Source organism: Ornithorhynchus anatinus, chromosome X2 (assembly GCF_004115215.2).
Source record: "Ornithorhynchus anatinus isolate Pmale09 chromosome X2, mOrnAna1.pri.v4, whole genome shotgun sequence".
In the NCBI taxonomy this organism is placed as follows: domain Eukaryota; kingdom Metazoa; phylum Chordata; class Mammalia; order Monotremata; family Ornithorhynchidae; genus Ornithorhynchus; species Ornithorhynchus anatinus.
The window spans coordinates 3,986,169-4,005,537 of NC_041750.1; the positions used below are offsets into that span (position 1 = coordinate 3,986,169).

The 19,369-nt window shown below is 58.1% G+C and overlaps 1 protein-coding gene across 1 annotated transcript in view; it reads left to right on the plus strand.

Annotated features, from left to right (window-relative positions):
- Positions 1–19,150, plus strand: part of UNC5A (unc-5 netrin receptor A) — a 73,118-nt gene extending 53,968 nt beyond the window's left edge. Inside the window, exons 3-16 of the mRNA XM_039910571.1 lie at positions 535–678; positions 1,071–1,174; positions 2,224–2,404; positions 4,160–4,327; positions 6,682–6,846; positions 9,541–9,732; positions 9,911–10,213; positions 11,013–11,100; positions 12,271–12,439; positions 13,323–13,556; positions 14,885–15,034; positions 16,826–16,990; positions 17,262–17,446; positions 17,718–19,150. Of these exons, the coding sequence (XP_039766505.1) occupies positions 535–678; positions 1,071–1,174; positions 2,224–2,404; positions 4,160–4,327; positions 6,682–6,846; positions 9,541–9,732; positions 9,911–10,213; positions 11,013–11,100; positions 12,271–12,439; positions 13,323–13,556; positions 14,885–15,034; positions 16,826–16,990; positions 17,262–17,446; positions 17,718–17,883 (2,414 nt within the window). The 3' untranslated portion in view covers positions 17,884–19,150. The remainder of the gene's footprint in view (positions 1–534; positions 679–1,070; positions 1,175–2,223; positions 2,405–4,159; positions 4,328–6,681; positions 6,847–9,540; positions 9,733–9,910; positions 10,214–11,012; positions 11,101–12,270; positions 12,440–13,322; positions 13,557–14,884; positions 15,035–16,825; positions 16,991–17,261; positions 17,447–17,717) is intronic.
- Positions 19,151–19,369: the final 219 nt, after the last annotated feature.

The following is a 19,369-nucleotide window of genomic DNA, read 5'->3' on the forward strand; positions in this document are numbered from 1 at the left end:
AAGAAATATCATAATTATTATTATTATTCACCTGCTATCCCCCACATTTGCCAGGTCTCATCTAGACACCACCCCCAAGCCCTCTTTAAATTCCCATTTTCACCCCCGTCCAAGTCCTCCTAAAATTTCTATTACCCCACCTTCCAAGCTCTCCTAAAATTCCCATCTCCCCACTATCCAAGCCCTCCTAGTATTCCTATTTCCCCCACCTTCCATGCCCTTCTAAAATTTCCAACTTCCCCACATTCAAGCCCTCCTAAAATTCCTAGTTCCTCTCCAAGCCCTCTTAAAATTCCCATCTCCCCACCTTCCAAGCCCACCTAATATTCCCATTTCCCCACTTTTCAAGTCCACCGAAAATTCCCATCTGCCCCACCACCCAAGCCCTTCTAAAAATCCCCCTCCTCCAGGAAGCCTGCCCCACTTGACCCACGACAGCCGCAAGTCACATCAAGCTACAACCTCCCACAGAATTTTGGTTTCTGGTGTTGAGTATTTACCTCAGTGCATGCAAATTCACTGTCCTCTCCCCAGGCCTGCCCCTGATGGAGGTGAGGATCGACATCTCTCGGCAGCAGGTGGAGAAGATCTTCGGGCTGGAGGACTACTGGTGCCAGTGTGTGGCCTGGAGCACCTCGGGTACCACCAAGACCCAGAAGGCCTACGTGCGGATCGCCTGTGAGTGCACCAATCCTCATTCATTCATTTGTTCATTTAATTCAATCATATTCATTGAGCACCTACGGTGTGCATAGCTCTGAATTAAGAACTTGGGAGAGTACACTACAACAAATACTTTCCCTGCCCACAACGAATTTACAGTCTAGAGGAATAAGTTTACGAGTCCCCCCCCTAATTTCAGTTCTCTGAGCTTCCCCAGGCTTTCCCTCCATTCCCCCATATCTACTGCTCTCCATGCTCTCCCATCGCCTCAGATCCTCATTCTCCCGGCCCCTCCATTCCCCAGATCCATGTTTCCCCCCATTCTCGCAGCTCCCGTGCTCCTTAAACCCTCCTCACCCCAGCTCCCCACCCCATGCTGAGCCGGGAACCCTCCTGTCCCTCTCCAGATCTGCGCAAGAATTTTGAACAAGAGCCACTGGCCAAGGAGGTCTCCCTGGAGGAGGGCATCGTGTTGCCTTGCCGGCCCCCCGAGGGTGTCCCCCCGGCCGAGGTGAGGATGGGACACCACTCCACTGGGTGGGGAGGGAGGGGGTGCTCAGAGGAGGGAGGGGACCACCTAGGCAGTGTCCTACTCTTGGCTTCCTCCCACCCAAGGTGGGGCTCTGGCTGGAGGTGCGGGGGGTGTCTGGGTGATGGAGGCGAGGTGGGGAGAGTAATAAATAATGATAATTATTATTGTGAAATTTGTTAAGCATTAAGACTGTAGGCCCCATGTGGGACGGGGCTGTCTCCACTGAGATTATTTTGCATCTACCCCAGTACTTAGTACAGTGCCTGGCACATAGTAAGAGTTTAACAAATACCTTTTTTTTTTTTAAAAAAAAAGACCCATTTGGGCCACTGACATGTGGATAAACATCAGCACTGAATCGGTGTTTAATGTGTGCAGAGCACCATACTGAGCACCTACTGTGTAAAGTGCACTGAACTGCCTACTGTATGCAGACTACTGTACTGCGTTTCTACTGTGTGCAGTACATAATAATGATAATTATGGTATTTGTTAAGTGCTTATTATGTGTCAAGCACTGGTCTAAGTACTGGGATAGATACAAGGTAATCAGGTTGTCCCACGTGGGGCTCAAGTCTAAATCCCCATTTTACAGATGAGATAACTGAGACACAGGGAAGTTAAGTGGCTTGCCCCAGGTCACATAGCAGACAAAGTGGCAGAGCCCGAGATTAGAACCCACGACCTCTGACTCCCAAGCCCGTGCTCTTTACACTGAGGCACGCCGCTTCAATGATGCTACTTCATGATAATAATAATAATAATAATTGTGGTATTTCTTAAGCGCTTACTATGTGCCAAGCACCGTTCTAAGCCCTGGGGTTGACACAAGGTAATCTACACTATCCTGAATGCCTACTGTGTGCAGGGTTCAATACCGGCCACCTGCTGGGTGCCATGTTGCCCTGAGTGCCTGCTGTATCGGCCCCAGTCAGGTGCCCCCACCCGCCCTGCCCGCCCCCCCCATCCCGCCACACACCGCAGCCCGCTGACCGCCGGGGGGGCATCTCCCGCCTCTGTGGCCGCAGGTGGAGTGGCTGCGGAATGAGGACACGGTGGACCCGGCGGCCGACCCCAACCTGTACGTGACCCTGGAGCACAGCCTGGTGGTGCGGCGGGCCCGCCTCGCCGACACGGCCAACTACACCTGCGTCGCCAAGAACATCGTGGCCAGAAGACGCAGCTCCACCGCCGCCGTCACTGTGTACGGTGAGCGCCGCTCCCCGACCCTGACCCCCGACCCCCAACTGCCACATCCCCAGACCGCCGCCGTCACCATGTACGGTGAACGCTGCGCCCTGACCCCTATCCCCCAGGCCGCTGACCGCCGCCGTCACTGTGTACGGTGAGGGCCGTGCCCAACTCTGACTCCTGACTGCCACCCCCGGACCTCCACCGGCACCATTTACGATGAGCGCCCTACGCCAACCCTGACCCCCCGATCCTCACCGTCCAGACGGCCACTGCCGCTATGTATCACAAATGCCACACCGCAGACCCTGACCCAGATCGCCAACTCCAGACCGCCTGCCACTGCCACCGTGTAGTGTGAAGGCCACATCCCCAACTTGACCCCTGACCCCAACAGCTACCCTCAGACCAACCCCGGCCTTCTCCACACCCCATTCCCAACCGCTCCCAGAGCACCGTCGCCCTTTCCCGACCGTCTCCATCTTCACGTGCGGTTAGCACCGAGTCCCGTCCTCCCGTACGCCCCCACCCATCCCACCCACTTCCTCTCCACCGGCCTCTACCGACCCCCACAGGCCCCCTGACCACCGGTCCCCTTAGTCTAGCCAGTTACAGTCCCTGGGCCGGCGGCAGTAGCAGATGGGATGCGTCGATCAATCTACTCTGTGCGGAGCACTGTTCTAAGCGCTTGGGAGAGTATAATACAACAGAAAGAAAAAGATGAGCTGTAGGCCCGGGTGCTGCGGGGCAGGGGGCGGTTCTGCAGTGACCGCAGGGAGATTCTGAACCAACTGCGGGATCCGGGGTGCTCTGCCGCACAGGAGCCTGAAGGACATGGGCAGGAGGGGTGGTCGGGGGAGCCCTCGGCGAGGTTCAGGGGGCGAGGAACCGTGCTCCCGGGAGGACTGGGTGACTTAGGGTTGGCGAGCATCTCTGGGTGCTCCTGGAGGCTGACGGGAGGTGGGGAAGGGGTCTCTTGGGCCGGGGAGGCCGACCCCCAGACGTCAGGGCGAGGGGACCCCGGGTCCGCAGGGTCGCTCTGGCCTCAAGCTTGGTCCCAGCTCGAAGCCAGGTTCTGATGGCAGGGTCACTGCCCTCTTGGTGGAGGCTTTGGCCCAAGTGACAACTGGGAGTGAATGCCACCTCCCTGCTGCTTTGGCCTCAGCCTGTGCCAAGCCACCTGCTCTCCCCCTTCTGCCCCTTCCTTGCCTCCCTTCCCCGGTCCTCCCTTCTTGTTCCCCAGATTTCCCTGTCTGCCCCCTCCCCCAACTCCTGCTCCTCACCCTCTTCCCTGACAGGGGGCTGGGGGGGCTCCTCTCAGTCTTCCCTGGGAGCCCCCTACCAAAGATGGTTCTCAGCTATCCCCCTGACCCAGACCGCTCTGCCCCATCTAAGCTGCAAGATCGGAAACGTTCTCGGGAAGACCCCCTGGCCTCCCCCTCCATCCTGGGCTGACCACGTCTTTGGGTAGGAGCGGGAGTGACGGAGCAAAGCGTTGTCTGGTGGTTTGGAGACTCCGGAGCCCTGGATTCTAATGCTTCCTCTGCTGCTGCGACACCTTGGGCCTGTCGCTTAATCTCTTTGGCCCCGGGTCCCCCCCATCCCCATCTCCCAAGGCTGCTGAAGTAATGGAGTGGGTCATACAGTGGCATGACCAAGGAGGAAGACTATTCTGTTGGCACCCGCTGAGGCTGGCCACCCCCCAGTCCGTGGGACCGCCTCCTGGGCTCCCCGGGGGTCGCTGACTTGGGTCCCTTCTCTGTCCCGCACCAGTGAACGGGGGATGGTCCACCTGGACGGAGTGGTCAGCCTGCAGTGCTCGCTGCGGGCGGGGCTGGCAGAAACGGAGCCGCAGCTGCACCAACCCCGCTCCTCTCAACGGCGGGGCCTTCTGTGAGGGCCAAAACGTCCAGAAAACAGCCTGCAGCACCCTGTGCCCAGGTACGGGCGCCCTCTCCCCGCCTCCGCCATCAGCCCCGACACCATCCGCACCCCTTCCTGGCACCCGGCTCCCGCCTGCTGGAGGGGAATTCCCGGGTCATCAGAGGAGGAGGCCCCGCACGCCCTCCGTCCATCATCCATCCATCCATGGATCCCACAGGAAGAGAAGGGGGGACATGTGGGAAGGGCAGGGCAGCTCTGGGCCGACCGATGCCCGTCTCCTCTGGAACCGGTGTCTCGGGCCCGGGCAGGTGCCTGAGACGACCATATCCATTTTGCTGGAGCTAGGAGCCAAGTTCAAATCCAGCCCCTTGAGGCCAGGCTCCTTCCCCTCCTTCTCCAGTCCTGTCGTCCCTCTTTGTCCTCCTGTTTCATACCTCCCCTCCCTCACACCTCTTTCGCTTCCTCACCCCTGCTCACAGTCCTGCTCTTCCTTAAGGGGATAGGTCAACTTCCCCTGGCTTACAAGGCCTGCAGGCTAGGGGAATCTGGAAGCCCAGATCCTCATTCGCCTCTATTGCTGTGTGACCTTGGCCAAGTCACTTAACTTCTCTAGGCCCGGGGAGCAGCCTCTGAGGTTCAGATCCATAATGACAGGCAGCAGGGCCTAGAGGAAAGAGCTTGGGTCTGGGAGTCAGGGGAGGATGTGGGTTCTAAACGCAGATGGGCCAGTTGCCCGCTGTGTGACTGTGAGTGAGTTACTTGATCTCTCTGGGGCAGGAGAGCGGGTGGTGGTGGCATCGTCTCTGAGTGTTGAGGCTCCTGGGGCAGAGGGGGAAGAGGGACCTGGGATAGGGTTGGGGGTAACATCTTCCCAGGGCTGGAGGCAAGGGGCAGTGGAATGTCCACACCTCTCCCCTCTGTGGCTACAACTGGCCAAAGGAAAGCAACATGACATAGTGGTTAGAGCCCGGGCCTGGGAGTCAGAAGGTCATGGGTTCTTATCCCGGCTCTGCCATTTGTCTGCTGTGTGACTTTGGGCAAATCACTTTACTTCTCTGGGCCTCAGTTCCCTCATCTGGAAAATGGGGATCGAGGCTGTGAACCGCAATGCAATTTGCTTGTATCTACCCCAGCGATTAGTACAGTGCTTGGCACAAAGTAAGCGTTTAACAAATACATTATTATTATTATTACTAGGATCACATGGTCTGGACCGCATAGGGAGACCAGCAGAGGGGGGGCCCACAAGAGCTGTGGGCATAACAGGCTGGGCTCCGCGTGGACAAACTGGTCGAGCCGACACTGCTGAGGAGGGAGTGGCAGATGGTACAGTCTGGGCCTCCCCGTTCAGCTGTGTGCCTTCGGAGTAGAGGGTTGCCATCTCTGGGCGCTTGGGGAAAGTCAGCGGGCAAGCTTCCTTCCCGCCTCGTGCCCATCGAGGCCCAGCGTGGCCGAGAATGTGGTGGCTCAGAGGTAGTGTGCGTGCAGAAGGAGGTGGAGGGGGTGGCCTGTGGGCATGCGTGCGGGGCCCGGCATGGAGTGAACACCCCAGCGCGAGTTTACCTTAGAGCATGGTTCTGCGAGAGCGCTGGCTCCGTGTTCTAGGAAAACTGTGGTGGGTCAGGCAGAGCCCAGTTCCATGCCAGCTAAGGAAGGGAGTGTCTGTGGGCATTAATCCGGACCCGGGCATATCACGGGACTTGCCCACTTTGTGGGCACAGGTCTCTCTGGGCCCACAGTGGGGGTGTGGGACACTGGAGAACTAGGAGCCTCAGTCTCCTCTTCTCTCTTCTCCTCATACCCCTTCTCCAATTAAAGGGGAGGGGAAATGGAGGATGTGCTTTGAAAGTGCTGCTGCCTCAAGGGCTGTGGGGAATTCAGGTGCAGAGGCTAATTACCCACGAGCCTCAGCGCTTCCCCCACACACCTGGAATGAGTCCCCGATCAAATCTGGTCCCCCCAGTCCCACCCCACCAACATATACACACACACATACCGCAAGGGACTCGATCACATCTGGTCAGGATGGCTTTACTGACCCTTGCGACCCTGGGAGAGCCTGCGGCCTGTGAATCCCCAGTCTAAGCCAGGCCCAGAGCAGCCCAACCTTCCCAAACTACCCCAAAGGACTCTCCATCGCCTCCTCCTTCCCTCTTCTACCAGCCTTGGCATCGAACAGCCATCCGGCCTTCTTGTTTCTAACTCTTACCCCGGGGGTGAGACTCACCCAGACACCGCCAGCTCGGTCCTCCTCTGAGAAAGGAGCCCCCAGCCCAACTCCACTCCATCCCTGGATCTCCTCGGGCCCAAGGGGACAAACCTGCCGGAGAAGACGCGGGAGCCCCTTCCGGGACACTGGCCGGCCTCTGACGGCTGCCTCCTTTGCTTGTGTCCGTGGCTTGTGTGTCCAGTAGACGGAGGCTGGAGCGGGTGGAGCCTGTGGTCGACGTGCGGGCTGGACTGCACCCGCTGGAGAAGCCGCGAGTGTTCGGACCCGGCCCCCCGCAATGGCGGGGAGGGCTGCCAGGGCGCCGACCTGGACGCCCACAACTGCACCAGCGACCTCTGCGTCCACAGTGAGTACGAGTCCTCGGCTTATCTGGTCGACCCCCGGCCTCCCATCCAGAGCGAGGCCTGGGACCCTACAGTGGGCAGACCTTGGGAGAATACAGTAGAGCAGGAAGACAGTTTATTCACTCATTCATTCGTTCGATCATATTTATCATTGAGTGCTTACTGTGTGCAAAGCACTAAGCACTTAGGAAAGTACAATATAACAATGAACAGACACATGCTCTGCCCTCAAAGAGCTTACAGTCTAGAGAGGGAGACAGACACTAATATAAAGAAATAAATTACAGACCGCCCCCACTTTCCCTATAGATAATAATGTTGGTATTTCTTAAGCGCTTACTATGTGCAGAGCACTGTTCTAAGCGCTGGGGTATATAGAGGGTAATCAGGTTGTCCTACGTGAGTTAATCCCCATTTTACAGATGAGGGAACTGAGGCCCAGAGAAGTGAAGTGATTTGTTCACAGTCACACAGCTGACAAGTGGCAGATCCGGGATTCGAACCCATGACCTATGAGTCCCACGCCCGGGTTCTTTCCACTGAGCCACGCTGCTATAGATGGGAGTTTAAATCCCCAGCTCTTCTCCCCTTCTCCTCCTAATAATAATGACAACGATTGTGGCATTTGTTAAGCACTTACTATGTGCCAGGCCCTGTACTAATCACTGGAGTGGATACAAGCAAATCGGATTGGGCACAGTCCCTGTCCCACATGGGACTTACAGTCTTAATTCCCATTTTATAGATGAGATAACTGAGGCCCAGAGAAGTTAGGTGAATGAAGAGGCCGAGTCTGGGAATAAGAGGACCTGGGTTCTAATCCCAGCTCTGCTATATGTCTGTGTGATCTTGGGCAAGTCATTTAATTTCTCTGTGCCTCAATTCCCTCATCTGCAAAATGGGGGTTAAATCCTACTCCCTCCTACTTAGTCTGTGAGCCCCATGTGAGACAGAAAATATATGGAACCTGATTATCTTGTATCTACCCCAATGTGCTTAGTATTGCTTAGCGCAGAGTAAGTGCTTAACAAACATCATTTTAAAAAAAATAAAAGTAGGAGGGATAAAGCTGGTTGAGTGCCTTAAGGAGGAAGGTCAGGAGTGTCTCCTTGAGGTGGAGAAAGATGGAGGACCAAAGGCAGTGACCTGTAGGACAAGGACAAAGAGCCGATGAGGGGGAGGAGGAGGAGGAGGAGAAAGCAAGTGATAAGGCCTTAATTACAAGGTGATTACTAACAATTAAAGATTCCAATGCAATGTTTCCCCTGGAACAAACCCCTCCCTCCCTCTCTTTCAATTAAAAACCCAATTATCTGTGTCAATTCCTTCCTGATGGACATTTCTTCCATTATGCAAATGCTTTCGAAAATCAATACCGTCTTCTCCTCCAGACAGACAGCAGTCATCAACCGGTCCTGTCCCCCTCGCCGCCTCGACCTCCGAGGCTGGGGGTGCCGGGGACAATGGGGCCTCTGGACACTGGCCCCGGGATCAATCCCCAGAGCCCACAGACTCACCGCACACACACACACACGTCATACTTATGCATGCTGCACTACAGTCCAACACAACGATTCACTCCCTATGGTGAACCGAACGGTTTTATATCCAGAAACACAGTGATTGATGGGTTTGTGCCTCTCTCTTAGACACACAAACACTCACACACACAATGCTCCAAGCCCTTCACACCCCTCCTGCCCACTTCCTTGAGAGACCCCTCCCTTCCCTGCCAGAAACTAGTGCAGGAGACGCCCGTGGGTTGGGGTGGTGATTGTCAACAGCTCTGGCATTTCTTACCCTTCCCCCCTCCCCAAAAAATGGGCAACCAATAGGATCAAGCAGAGAATCTGCTCATCACGACTCTCTCCCCTCCCCCAGAGTCCATTTGGCGCCAGCCTGATTCTTGGGGTGAATCCATTCCCCAGGTGACTTGGGTCGGGGTGGGGGACCTTCCTGTTTTCCAGACTACCCGAGCTGGGGGCTGGCTTGGAGGGACCTGGGGAAAGTGCAGGTTTGAGCCAGAAACCTGGAGTCACCCACACCTACCCCCTTCCATGTCCCCACCCTGGTGTTGAACCCCAAATCTGTTTGCCCCGGTCTCCCCTTAGTCTCCCCCAGGCTCCCCAACTCTCTTCTGGATCTCCCCTTGGCTCTTCTCTGGCCTTCCCAGGTTCCCCAGGGACTTTCCTGATCTTCTTCCTGCCTCCCACCCTGATCTCCCTTGGCCTGGGTCTCCCATGGTCTTTTTTTTTTTAATGGTATTTGTTAAGCCCTTACTATGTTCCAGGCACTGTACTAAACACTGGGGTAGATACACGCCAATCAGGTGGGACACAATCCCTGTCCCACATGGGGCTCACGTTCTTAATCCCCATTTTATAGATTGGTCACTGAGGCCCAAAGAAGTGAAGTGACTCGCTCCAAGTCCCACAGCAGACCAGTGGCAGAGCTGGGATATTAAAACCCAGGTCCTTCTGACTTACAGGCCTGTGCTCTATCCATTAGACTTCCCCACTCTCCCCGGGTCCTTTACCCTAGAAGTGCCAATCCCCAGAGGGGCGGGAGCGGAAGGAAGATATGAGAGCCTGCCACTTCCTCCCCCCGCCTCATCACCAGGCTTGGGGTGGCCCTCTGTGGCCCCCGGCTGGCCCCAGAGGGAGCCTACCAGGACCACGGTCTGCTGTCTCCCACAGCGGGGGCCTCGGGCGGCGAGGACGTAGCCCTGTACGTGGGGCTGCTGGCCGTGGCGGTGTGCCTGGCCCTCCTCCTGCTCGTGGCAGTCCTGGTGTACTGCCGCAAGAAGGACCGCCTGGACGCGGACGTGGCCGACTCGTCCATCCTGACCTCCGGCTTCCAGCCCGTCAGCATCAAGCCCACCAAGGCCGGTGAGCAGACAGCACCCCCCCCGGCCAGGGCAACCCGGGGCCTGGGGGCACGGGCTGGCTGAATGCTGAGACTCCGGGGCCCACACCAGGGGGGCTTACTGCTCTGGCACCGGGCACGTCGTGGGCAGCAAGAGCCGGGGGCGGACGGCCTTCTCACCTCTTCGGTCTGTCCTCCCAGACAACTCCCACCTGCTGACCATCCAGCCGGACCTGAGCACGGCCACCATGACCTACCAGGGCACCCTCTGCCCCCGCCAGGACAGCCCCGCGCACAAGTTCGCGCTGGCCAACGGACACCTGCTCAGCCCCCTGGGCGGTGGCCGCCACACCCTGCACCACAGCTCGCCCGCCACCGAGGCCGTGGACCTGGTCACCCGGCTGTCCAGCCAGACCTACTTCCGCTCCCTGCCCCGAGGGGCCAGCAACATGGCCTACGGGACCTTCAACTTCCTGGGGGGGCGGTTGATGCTCCCCAACACAGGTAGAGCCAGGGATGGGAGCAGGAGGGGTCATCCCCAGGGTCCAGACTTCAAGTTGTTAGGGCAAACCCTGCCACCCCAACCCCATACCCCGCGGCTGGGGTCACGACCGGTCCCTCCTGGCCCTTCCGTTGACCGGAGGGGTTGTTGGGTTGGAGGCCACGATGATGGCCCCTACTCTACCCCGGCCAACCCAGCTTCAGCCGACACCCCAAGGAGCTCCCTCGTTGTCCTGGACACACTGACAGTGACAGGACTGACGAAGCCTGGGGGCAATCTGTGAACCACCCGGGCTGACTGGGGGTGAGAGATCTAGGGACTTGGGGGCCAAAGCCTGGAGTTCAGGCTGCCATTGATTGGTACATGCAGGTGAAAGAATGTCTGTGTTTTTTAGCACCCCAGCGTATGCTAGGCAGACCCACAGCTGTATGTGTTTTTCCATGCTGTGGGGGTGAATGGATGGAAAGCCTGGACCTAGCCACATTGCATCCCCTCCTACCAGAGTGTCCAGGGCACGGGATCTTGGAGAGGTCATCCAGTCCATCTCCCTGCCTTCAGGCGGCAGCAGCTCCCAACCCAGGTCTTCTGGCTCCCGGGCCTGGGTCCTTTCCAACGATCTATACTGACTCACCAATAAACTGCAGATTTGTCGGAAGCTGCATAGGTCAGAGGGGGGCCAGAGGGATGGGGTGGTCGGCCGGGCGTAGAAGGGGAGCTGAGAGGAGGTATGGACCTAGGTGTTAGCGGGGGCTGGGTCTCTCCCCTCTCTCTCTCTCTTTTCTCTCTCTCTCCCCGTTCTAGGGATCAGCCTCCTCATCCCTCCAGACGCGATCCCCCGGGGGAAGATCTATGAGGTGTATCTGACCCTGCACAAACAGGAGGACGTGAGGTAACCTCTGCCCTCTCCGGTCCAGCGGGGCCTGGAGGCAGTGGAGACAAAGGGGAGAGCGAGGGCTCTGTCCTGCCCTGAGGGCTCACCCTCCCAACCCACCCCTCTCCTGCTTAGATTTTCCCATGGTGGCCAGCACCCAGGTGGGGCAGATGCGAGGCAGGCGTCTTCATCTAGACTTGCTTGTGGGTAACCAAGGGTGGCAACTATTCATTCATTCAATAATATTTATTGAGCGCTTACTATGTGCAGAGCACTGTACTAAGCGCTTGGGATGAACAAGTCAGCAACAGATAGAGACAGTCCCTGCCGTTTGACGGGCTTACAGTCTAATCGGGGGAGATGGACGGACAAGAACAATGGCAATACTGTGGGCTACTCTCAGTTTCCGAGTCCACTGTCCTGCCCCTACTGTGACCCCCCGGGTCAGAACCACCATCCCACTCTCCTTGTCCACTGCCCCCTCCCCCAGAAATAGCAGATTTCAGGTGGGCACCAAGTGGCTGCCTTTGTGCCCCTCTCGCCGGTAAGATAATAATAATGATCGGGGAATCTGTGATCGGTCACTGCACGTCAAACTCTGCACTAAAAGCTGAGGTAGAGAAATGCCACCAGACAGACACGGTCCCTGTCCCGCATGGGACTCGCAGTCTAAAGGTAGGGGAGAACCCATTTTACAGATGAAGAAACTGAGGCCCAGAGAAGTCAGGTGACTTGCCTAAGGTCGCACAGCAGGCAAATGGTAGAGCCAGGATTAAAATAATAATAATGATTGTGGTATTTGTTAAGCACATGCTACGTGCCAAGCACTGTACTAAGTTCTGAGGTAGATACAAGATCACCAGGTTCCACATGGGGCTCACAGTCCAAGTAAGAGGGAGAACAGAGATGGAATCTCCATTTTGAGGATGAGGGAACCGAGGCTCAGAGAAGTGGTGGGGCTTGCCCGAGGTCACACAGCAGGAATGTGGCACGGTCTGGATTAGAACCCACATCACCCAGTTCCCAGGCCGGCTCTTTCCACTAGCCACACCGCTTCTCCCAGCCACTGCCACTGGGACCCCAGAAATCAGCGCACCCCTCCACAAACAGACACACTCTGCCCCCCGGGGCCATGGCTTTCCCCGCTGATGCCTTCTCCTCTCCCTGCTCGGTGTTTGTCCACTTGAGGCTGCCCCTAGCCGGCTGCCAGACGTTGCTGAGCCCCATCATAAGCTGCGGGCCACCTGGCGTGGTGCTCACCCGACCCGCCATCCTGGCCATGGACCACTGCGTGGAGGCCGGCCCTGACAACTGGAGCCTCCGCCTGAAGAAGCAGTCCTGTGAAGGCTCCTGGGAGGTCAGCAGAGGGCCCGGGATGGGGGGCAGAGGGCCTGAGGATGTGGACTGTGGGCCACGGACCCCCGCCCCGGGCTCCTCCCCTCTCAGCTCCCTATCCCTGTTTCGGTCAGGGACAAACCCTGCCCTCCACGTGCTCCAAGGTTTTGGGGGCCTGTCCAAAGCAGGGCTCTCTGAGGCAACAGGCCTTAGGACCTCCCTGGGGCCCCCCCACCACAGGGGGGAAGCCTCTGGTGCCCAACTGCTCCCTAAGACTGTAAGCATGCTGTGAGCAGGGAATGTGTCTGTGGTACTGTAGTCTCCCAAGCGCTTAGTACAGGGCTTTTCACACAGTGAGTCCTCAATTCGATTGAATGAATGAACTGGCTGAAAGGCTTGGATCAGGATGGAGGCCGTTCAAGGAGCAGAAGTCCCGCTCACTCAGCCCCCGGGGATAATGTTCCTTAAACACCACCGCTCACCCGCAGTTGGTGGTCCCTAACACCTGCTGCTTTTTTTTTAAATGAGAGATAAGTGCTCACTATGTGCCAGACACTGTACTGAGTGCTAACTGGGGTAGATACAAGCTAATCAGGTTGGACACAGTCCATGTGCCATATGGGGCTCACAGTCTTCACCCCCATTTTATAAATGGGGTAACCGAGGCCCAGAGAAGTGAATTGCACAGGGTCACACAGCAGACAAGTGGCAGAGCCAGGATTAGAACCCAGGTATTTCTGACTCCCAGGAGGCACTTCTTCTGCCCCTTCAGCCTGGGGGTCTCCCCCCACTGGACCCCAGCCCACTCAACTCCCTTTCCACCTTCCCCTACCCACTCCCACAGCCTGGGCGGGGGCGGGTGTCTCACCACTCGGGACCTCAGCCCGTTCTTCCTCTCTGGTCAGGACGTGTTGCATCTGGGCGAGGAAGGGTCCTCCAGCCTGTATTACTGCCAGCTGGAAGCCCAAGCCTGCTACGTCTTCACTGAGCAGCTGGGCCGCTTTGCCCTGGTGGGCGAATCTCTGAGCACGTCGGCCGCCAAGCGCCTCAGGCTGGTGCTCTTCGCCCCCACGGCCTGCACCTCGCTGGAGTACCACATCCGGGTCTACTGCCTCAATGACACCCAGGACGTCCTCAAGGTAACTCGTCCCGGCCCTGCCTTTGATGGGTCACGACCTCTCCGGCACCAGCCCTCTGGCACAGTCAGCCCCCTGACCCCCATTCTAGGACCCTGCCTCGGGGAAGGGCACCGAGACACTTGGACGAACAGGTGCTGGTTGCCTTTCCTGGACTCCCGCCCTCATAGTTTGGAACGGACCATCCCACAAGCCTGACTCTCCCCTCACCATCCCTGACTCTCCCCCAGCAAACCAGCACGGATTTTCCAACACCCCTCACTCTCCCCCCAGTGACCCAACACGAATTGTCCAACCCGACTCTCCCCAAGGGATCCAGCATGGGCCAGCCAACACCCCTGATTCTTCCCTCTCCATCCCTGACCGTCCCTAGTGACTCAGCCCATGGCCAGGGTCCTGGATGGATGCAGACCCCTCCTGGACCTGGACCGGGCACACGTCCTGTCTCCGGCCCTGCAGCTTCCTGGGTAGCTTAGCCCGCTGGGCTTAGGGTGGCACTTCCTTGTTGTGAGCCCAACCCCTTTGGGCCCTGCCAGACCTGGGCACTGGGGGGTTCAGGGAACGACAGTTCCCGTGTCCACTCCGCCCAGCCCTCAATCTGCCCCCAAGTCCGACCTCTTTCCCCAGTCCGCTTCTCTCTGCCCCAGAGGCTCTGTCTCCCCCCACTCCCCCCGGACCCCAGTCCTGGAGGCCAAGGGGGAGGGCACGGAGGAGGGGGTGGCCCTTCTCCCCCTCCCCCACCTGGCCGGGTGAACCCTGGCGCCCCATTTGCATTCAGCGGCGGCGGCGCCCGGCACTTTATTATTTTTGCAGCTTTGGTATTTATTAAACTGTCACTTCCCCCAAATGACCTTTCTAGCGGGTAATTACAGAACCCATTACTTTCCCAAAAAGAGAGAGGGAAAAGTTCCGCCTTAATGACATTAATCTCCCCAGTCCCCCACCCCGCTCCGGGCTTCCCATTAACCACTTCCCTGCCTGGGAGAAGCCCGGCACTCGCTGCGAAGGGGATGGGGTGGGGCAGAGCTGAGCACTCCAGGGGCCTTTCCCAGCTCCGGCTTTACTGCTCTGTGCCTCAGTTTCCTCATCTGTAAAATGGAGATTGAGACTGCGAACCCCCCGTGGGACAGGGACTGTGTCCAACCCGATTGGCTTGGATCCACCCCTGCGCTTAGTAAAGCGTCAGGCACATAGCAAGCTCTTACTTAATACCGCAATTATTATTATTAGCTCCAGGACTCCCGGGTCCCCAGCCCTGCGTGGCCGGCAGAGGGGGAGGTGGGGGTCCCGGGCCGGTTGTCTTGGGCTGAACCTCTGCTGTCCGGGAGCAGGAAGTGATCCAGATGGAAAAGCAGACGGGAGGTCAGCTAATCGAGGAGCCGCGGGTCTTACACTTCAAGGACAGCTACCACAACCTGCGGCTCTCCATCCACGATGTGCCCAGCTCCCTGTGGAAGAGTAAACTCCTCGTCAGCTACCAGGTGAGGGGGGTTGGGGGGTTCCCACCCACTCCCCACCCCCCGCCCCGTCCTGGTGACTAGGCCGGGGAAAGGATTAGAGGTTTTGGGCACGAGTTTAAAAAACCCTCCTTTGGCTTCTGTTCTGGAACGATTTCATTCATTCGGTCAGTCAATCGTATTTACTGAGTGCTTACTGTGTGCAGAATACTGTACTAAGCGCTTGGGAGAGTACAATGTAACAATAAGCAGACACATTTCCTGCCCACAACGAGCTTACATCCATGGAGTGCAATGCATTATACGAAACGCTTGGGCGAGTCCAATAGACTCCTCTAGACTCTAAACGCGTTATGGGCAGGGAATTGATCTGCTAATTCTATTGCAAGTCTGTTGGGAATTCCCAAGTGCTTTGTCCAGTTCTCTGCTTACAATAGACTGGAAGCTTCTGGAGGACAGGGATCATGTCTGTTAAGTCTATTGGACTCTCCCAAGCGCTTAGTACAGGACTCTGCATGGAGTAAGCACTCAAATAGTGACTGACCGATTCGTAGACACGATCCCAGCTGTGTCTGTGTGTAAGACGCTTACGGGTACAGTCTGCAGAGCTTAGGAAATTCCAATAGCTTGCTCATTTGTATATATTTTTATTACCCTATTTATTTTGTTAATGAGGTGTACATCCCCTTGATTCTATTTATCGGGATTATGTTGTCTTGTTTTTGTCTGTCTCCCCCGATTAGACTGTAAGCCCGTCACTGGGCAGGGATTGTCTCTATCTGTTGCCGAATTGTACATTCCAAGCGCTTAGTACAGTGCTCTGCACATAGTAAGCACTCAATAAATACTATTGAATGAATGAATGAATGGACACGATCCCTGCCCTCAAGGAACTTCCAGCCTACTGAGTGCAGGGCTCTGTACTAAGCGCCTGGGAGTGTCCAAGAGAGTGAGTCCACGTGATCCCTTCCCTCCAGGAGCTACTGTGTTCAGACCTCCGAACGAAGGACTTGGGAGAATGCAAGAGTTAGACACCAACCCTGCCCTCAAGGAGTTTACAGTCCACACTTTCCAAAGCAATCGGGCAGGAAGGTTAATCAATCATTAGCATTTATTGGACTCCTCCTGAGGGCTAGGCATTGTAGTGAGCGCTTGGGACAGTACGACTAAGTAGTGAAACTCATGTTCCCTGACTTCAAGTAGCATAGTCTAATGAGAGAGCCAGTGAGAGAAACAGCATGGCCCAGTAGAAAGAGCATGAGGCAGGGAGTTACGGGACACAGGTTCTAATCCCGGCTCCGCAATTTATCTGCTGAGGACCTGAGTCACTTCACTTCTCTGTGCCTCGGTTTCTTTCTGCAAAATGGGGATGAAACACCTGCCCTGTCCTCCCCTGAGACCGAGAGCCCCGTGGGGATCGGGGACTGTGTCCAATCTAATAGTCTTGTATCTACTCCAGCGTTTAGTACAGAGCTCGGCACGGGGCTTAACAAATACTTCCATGGTGATTATTATTAGACAGATGGAATTCACAGTTGGCGGAAGGACAAGGAGAAAGCAGAAAGCAGCGTAAATACCCTAGGGTGAAACAGCCACGCAGATCACCGCGGGCACTAATCCATAGGGGAATAGAAATACCCACCCGGGCACGATTGCTGAGGCTCTCGAATGAGCCCTGGAGCCCGAAGGCTCCGGTTGTGGCGTGTGAGTGTGCGTGCGTGGGGGGAAAGGGGCTCCAGGAGATGCTGTGGAGGGAGGAGCGGGATCCGGGCTGAATGTCGTCCCATCTGGGCCCCCCTGCCGTGGTCCCCGCAGGAGATCTCCTTCTACCACATCTGGAGCGGGGCACAGCCATATCTGCAATGCACCTTCACCCTGGAGCGCTTCAGCGCCAGTACCAGCGACCTGGCCTGCAAGATCTGGGTCTGGCAGGTGGAGGGGGACGGACAGAGCTTCAACGTCAACTTCAACATCGCTAAGGCGAGCGCAGAGGGGCCGGGGGGCGGGGTTGGACTCTGTGGGCTGGGATTAGGGTTGGGGCTCCGTGGGCTTGGGCTGGGGAGTGGGGCTGGTCTTGGGCTGGGGTCAGGGTTGGCTCCGCGGGCCGGGCTGAGGTTGGGCCTGGGCTCTGTGGGCCAGGCCCGGGGCAGGACCAGGTTGGGGCAGGGGCTCCGGGGGGTCGGAAGACGGGGACTCCGTGGTCCGGAGGCGGAGCCGGCCTTAACTGGGCCCGTGCCGCCGGCCCCGGCAGGACACACGGTTTGCAGAGCTGCTGGTCCCCGAGAGTGAAGCGGCGACCCCCGCCCTGGTGGGCCCCAGTGCCTTCAAGATCCCCTTCCTCATCCGCCAGAGGATCATCAGCAGCCTGGACGGCCCCGGGGCCCGCGGCGGGGGCGCCGACTGGAGAGCTCTGGCCCAGAAGCTGCACCTGGACAGGTGGGAGGGCAGGGGGCGGGGGCGGGGGCCACGCTGCCAACGGGAAGGAGGGTCATTCCTTCATTCGGTCGTATCTGTTGAGCCCTCACCGTGTGCAGAGCACTGTACTAAGCGCTGGGGAGAGGACAACGGAACGATAAGCAGACACATTCCCAGCCCACTAGGCGATTACAATCTAGAGGACCAGGCCCCAGCCACCCCACCCTGGCACCCGGCCGCCCTCTCCGCTGACCGGGGGTCGCCCTTTCTCTTTGCCTCCACCCCCCACCAGCCACCTGAGCTTCTTCGCCTCCAAGCCGAGCCCCACGGCCCTGATCCTGAGCCTGTGGGAGGCCCGCCATTTCCCCCACGGGCACCTGAGCCAGCTGGCCGCCGCCGTGGCCGACCTGGGCCGGCAGGACGCCGCCCTCTTCGCCGTTTCCGAGGCCGAGTGCTGAGCCGTTTCGCCCCCCGGCCCGAGCGAGGGTAGGGGGGCGCCCACCGCGCAAACACCAGCCATGGGAGAGAGAGCGGAGGGCACCTGTCAGGACTGGCACCGTCCCGTCTGCATCGCTCCTCAACCCTCGCACGGGTAGCCCCCTGTCTCCGCAGGCCCCGGGGAGAGAGAAGCACGGTTTCGAGGGTCCAGGAGCGGCACCCCCCCACACACACCAAAAGCCATGTCCCCGGGGGCGCCGGAGGGGGGGCACGGCCCTGCCCGGAGCCAGCGGGCACCACCGCGGTCGACTGGCCCGGGCCCACCCACGCCGCCCCTATGGGAGTGAGCGGCGCAGACCCTCCCCACCCCAGATACCGGGGCGGGGCCCCCTAACCTGGCCCTCTGCTCACCCCCTCCCCACCCACTATTCAAGGGCGCCGGGGAAGAGGGGCATGGTGCCCGGCCCGGGGGGTGCCGAGTACAAAGCTTGGCACCCCTAATGCTACCTCTCCACCGCACGCCCTCTCTCTCTCTCTCACGCACACACACACTGTGTGGTCCCGGGTGGGAGGGAGAGTTGAGGGGGGGGGGTGGGGGGACAGCCACCCCCTTCCCTCCCCTCCCTCTCCAGAGCTGGGCATTATGCAATGTTTCTAGGTCCGTTGGCCGAGAAGGAGGTGTGAGCCCACGCCCTTCCCCGCCTCCCCCTGCGCCCCCCAACTTCCCTTATTTTCAGGTCCCTAGGGAGGGGCTCCTTCCTCTCCTCCCCTCCATCCTAAAGCCTCAGCAATGGGCCTGCAAGATCCCAGAGCAAGGTAGGGTGACTCTGCGGCAGTCCAGGAGGGGAAGGGGGCAAGGCCCGGCCCCTATCCCTCGCACACCCACCCACCCGCACACACCCCAGCTCCCCTGCCCTCCCCTCCTGCCCCAGGCCGTGCCCTCCGACCTTCCAGCACCGCAGCTGGCCCGCAGGCAAGTGCTGTGCCCGCGTGCCCTCCCCCGTCCCCTCCCTTCCCCTGCGCGAAGCGGGGAGAGGGTGTATATGCAATGGGAGTCATGCGTTGTACATTGGCGAGTGTCCGTGTGCTGTGAGCTGTGTCTGTTTCTGGAGCCCGGCCGCTCCCAGGAACACGGCGTGTCGTGTAAAGAGCGTTTTTCTAATTCTGTATTCAAGTGCATTCAAGTATTAAACTTGGCCTTATGTACATACATACTCAATCCCGGGAGGAGGGTGTATAGGAATTTTAGTGGACAGGAATGTAAATAAATTATATATATATTGCTAATTAGCTTGCTCATTCTCTGGGGGGAGGGGAGAGGGATGGAGAAAAGAGAGGCCGGGTTGGGGTTTGGTCAAAGGGAGTGCCTGACCCTCGCCCACCGGCCTGGTCATCCATGGGTGCCCTCTCCCCTGGTGCCCCCAGCCCAGAACCCTGCCTGTCTCCACTTCCAGTGGCACTTGGAGGATGCCCACCGTAAGGGTTAGGGCTGAACTGACACTCCTG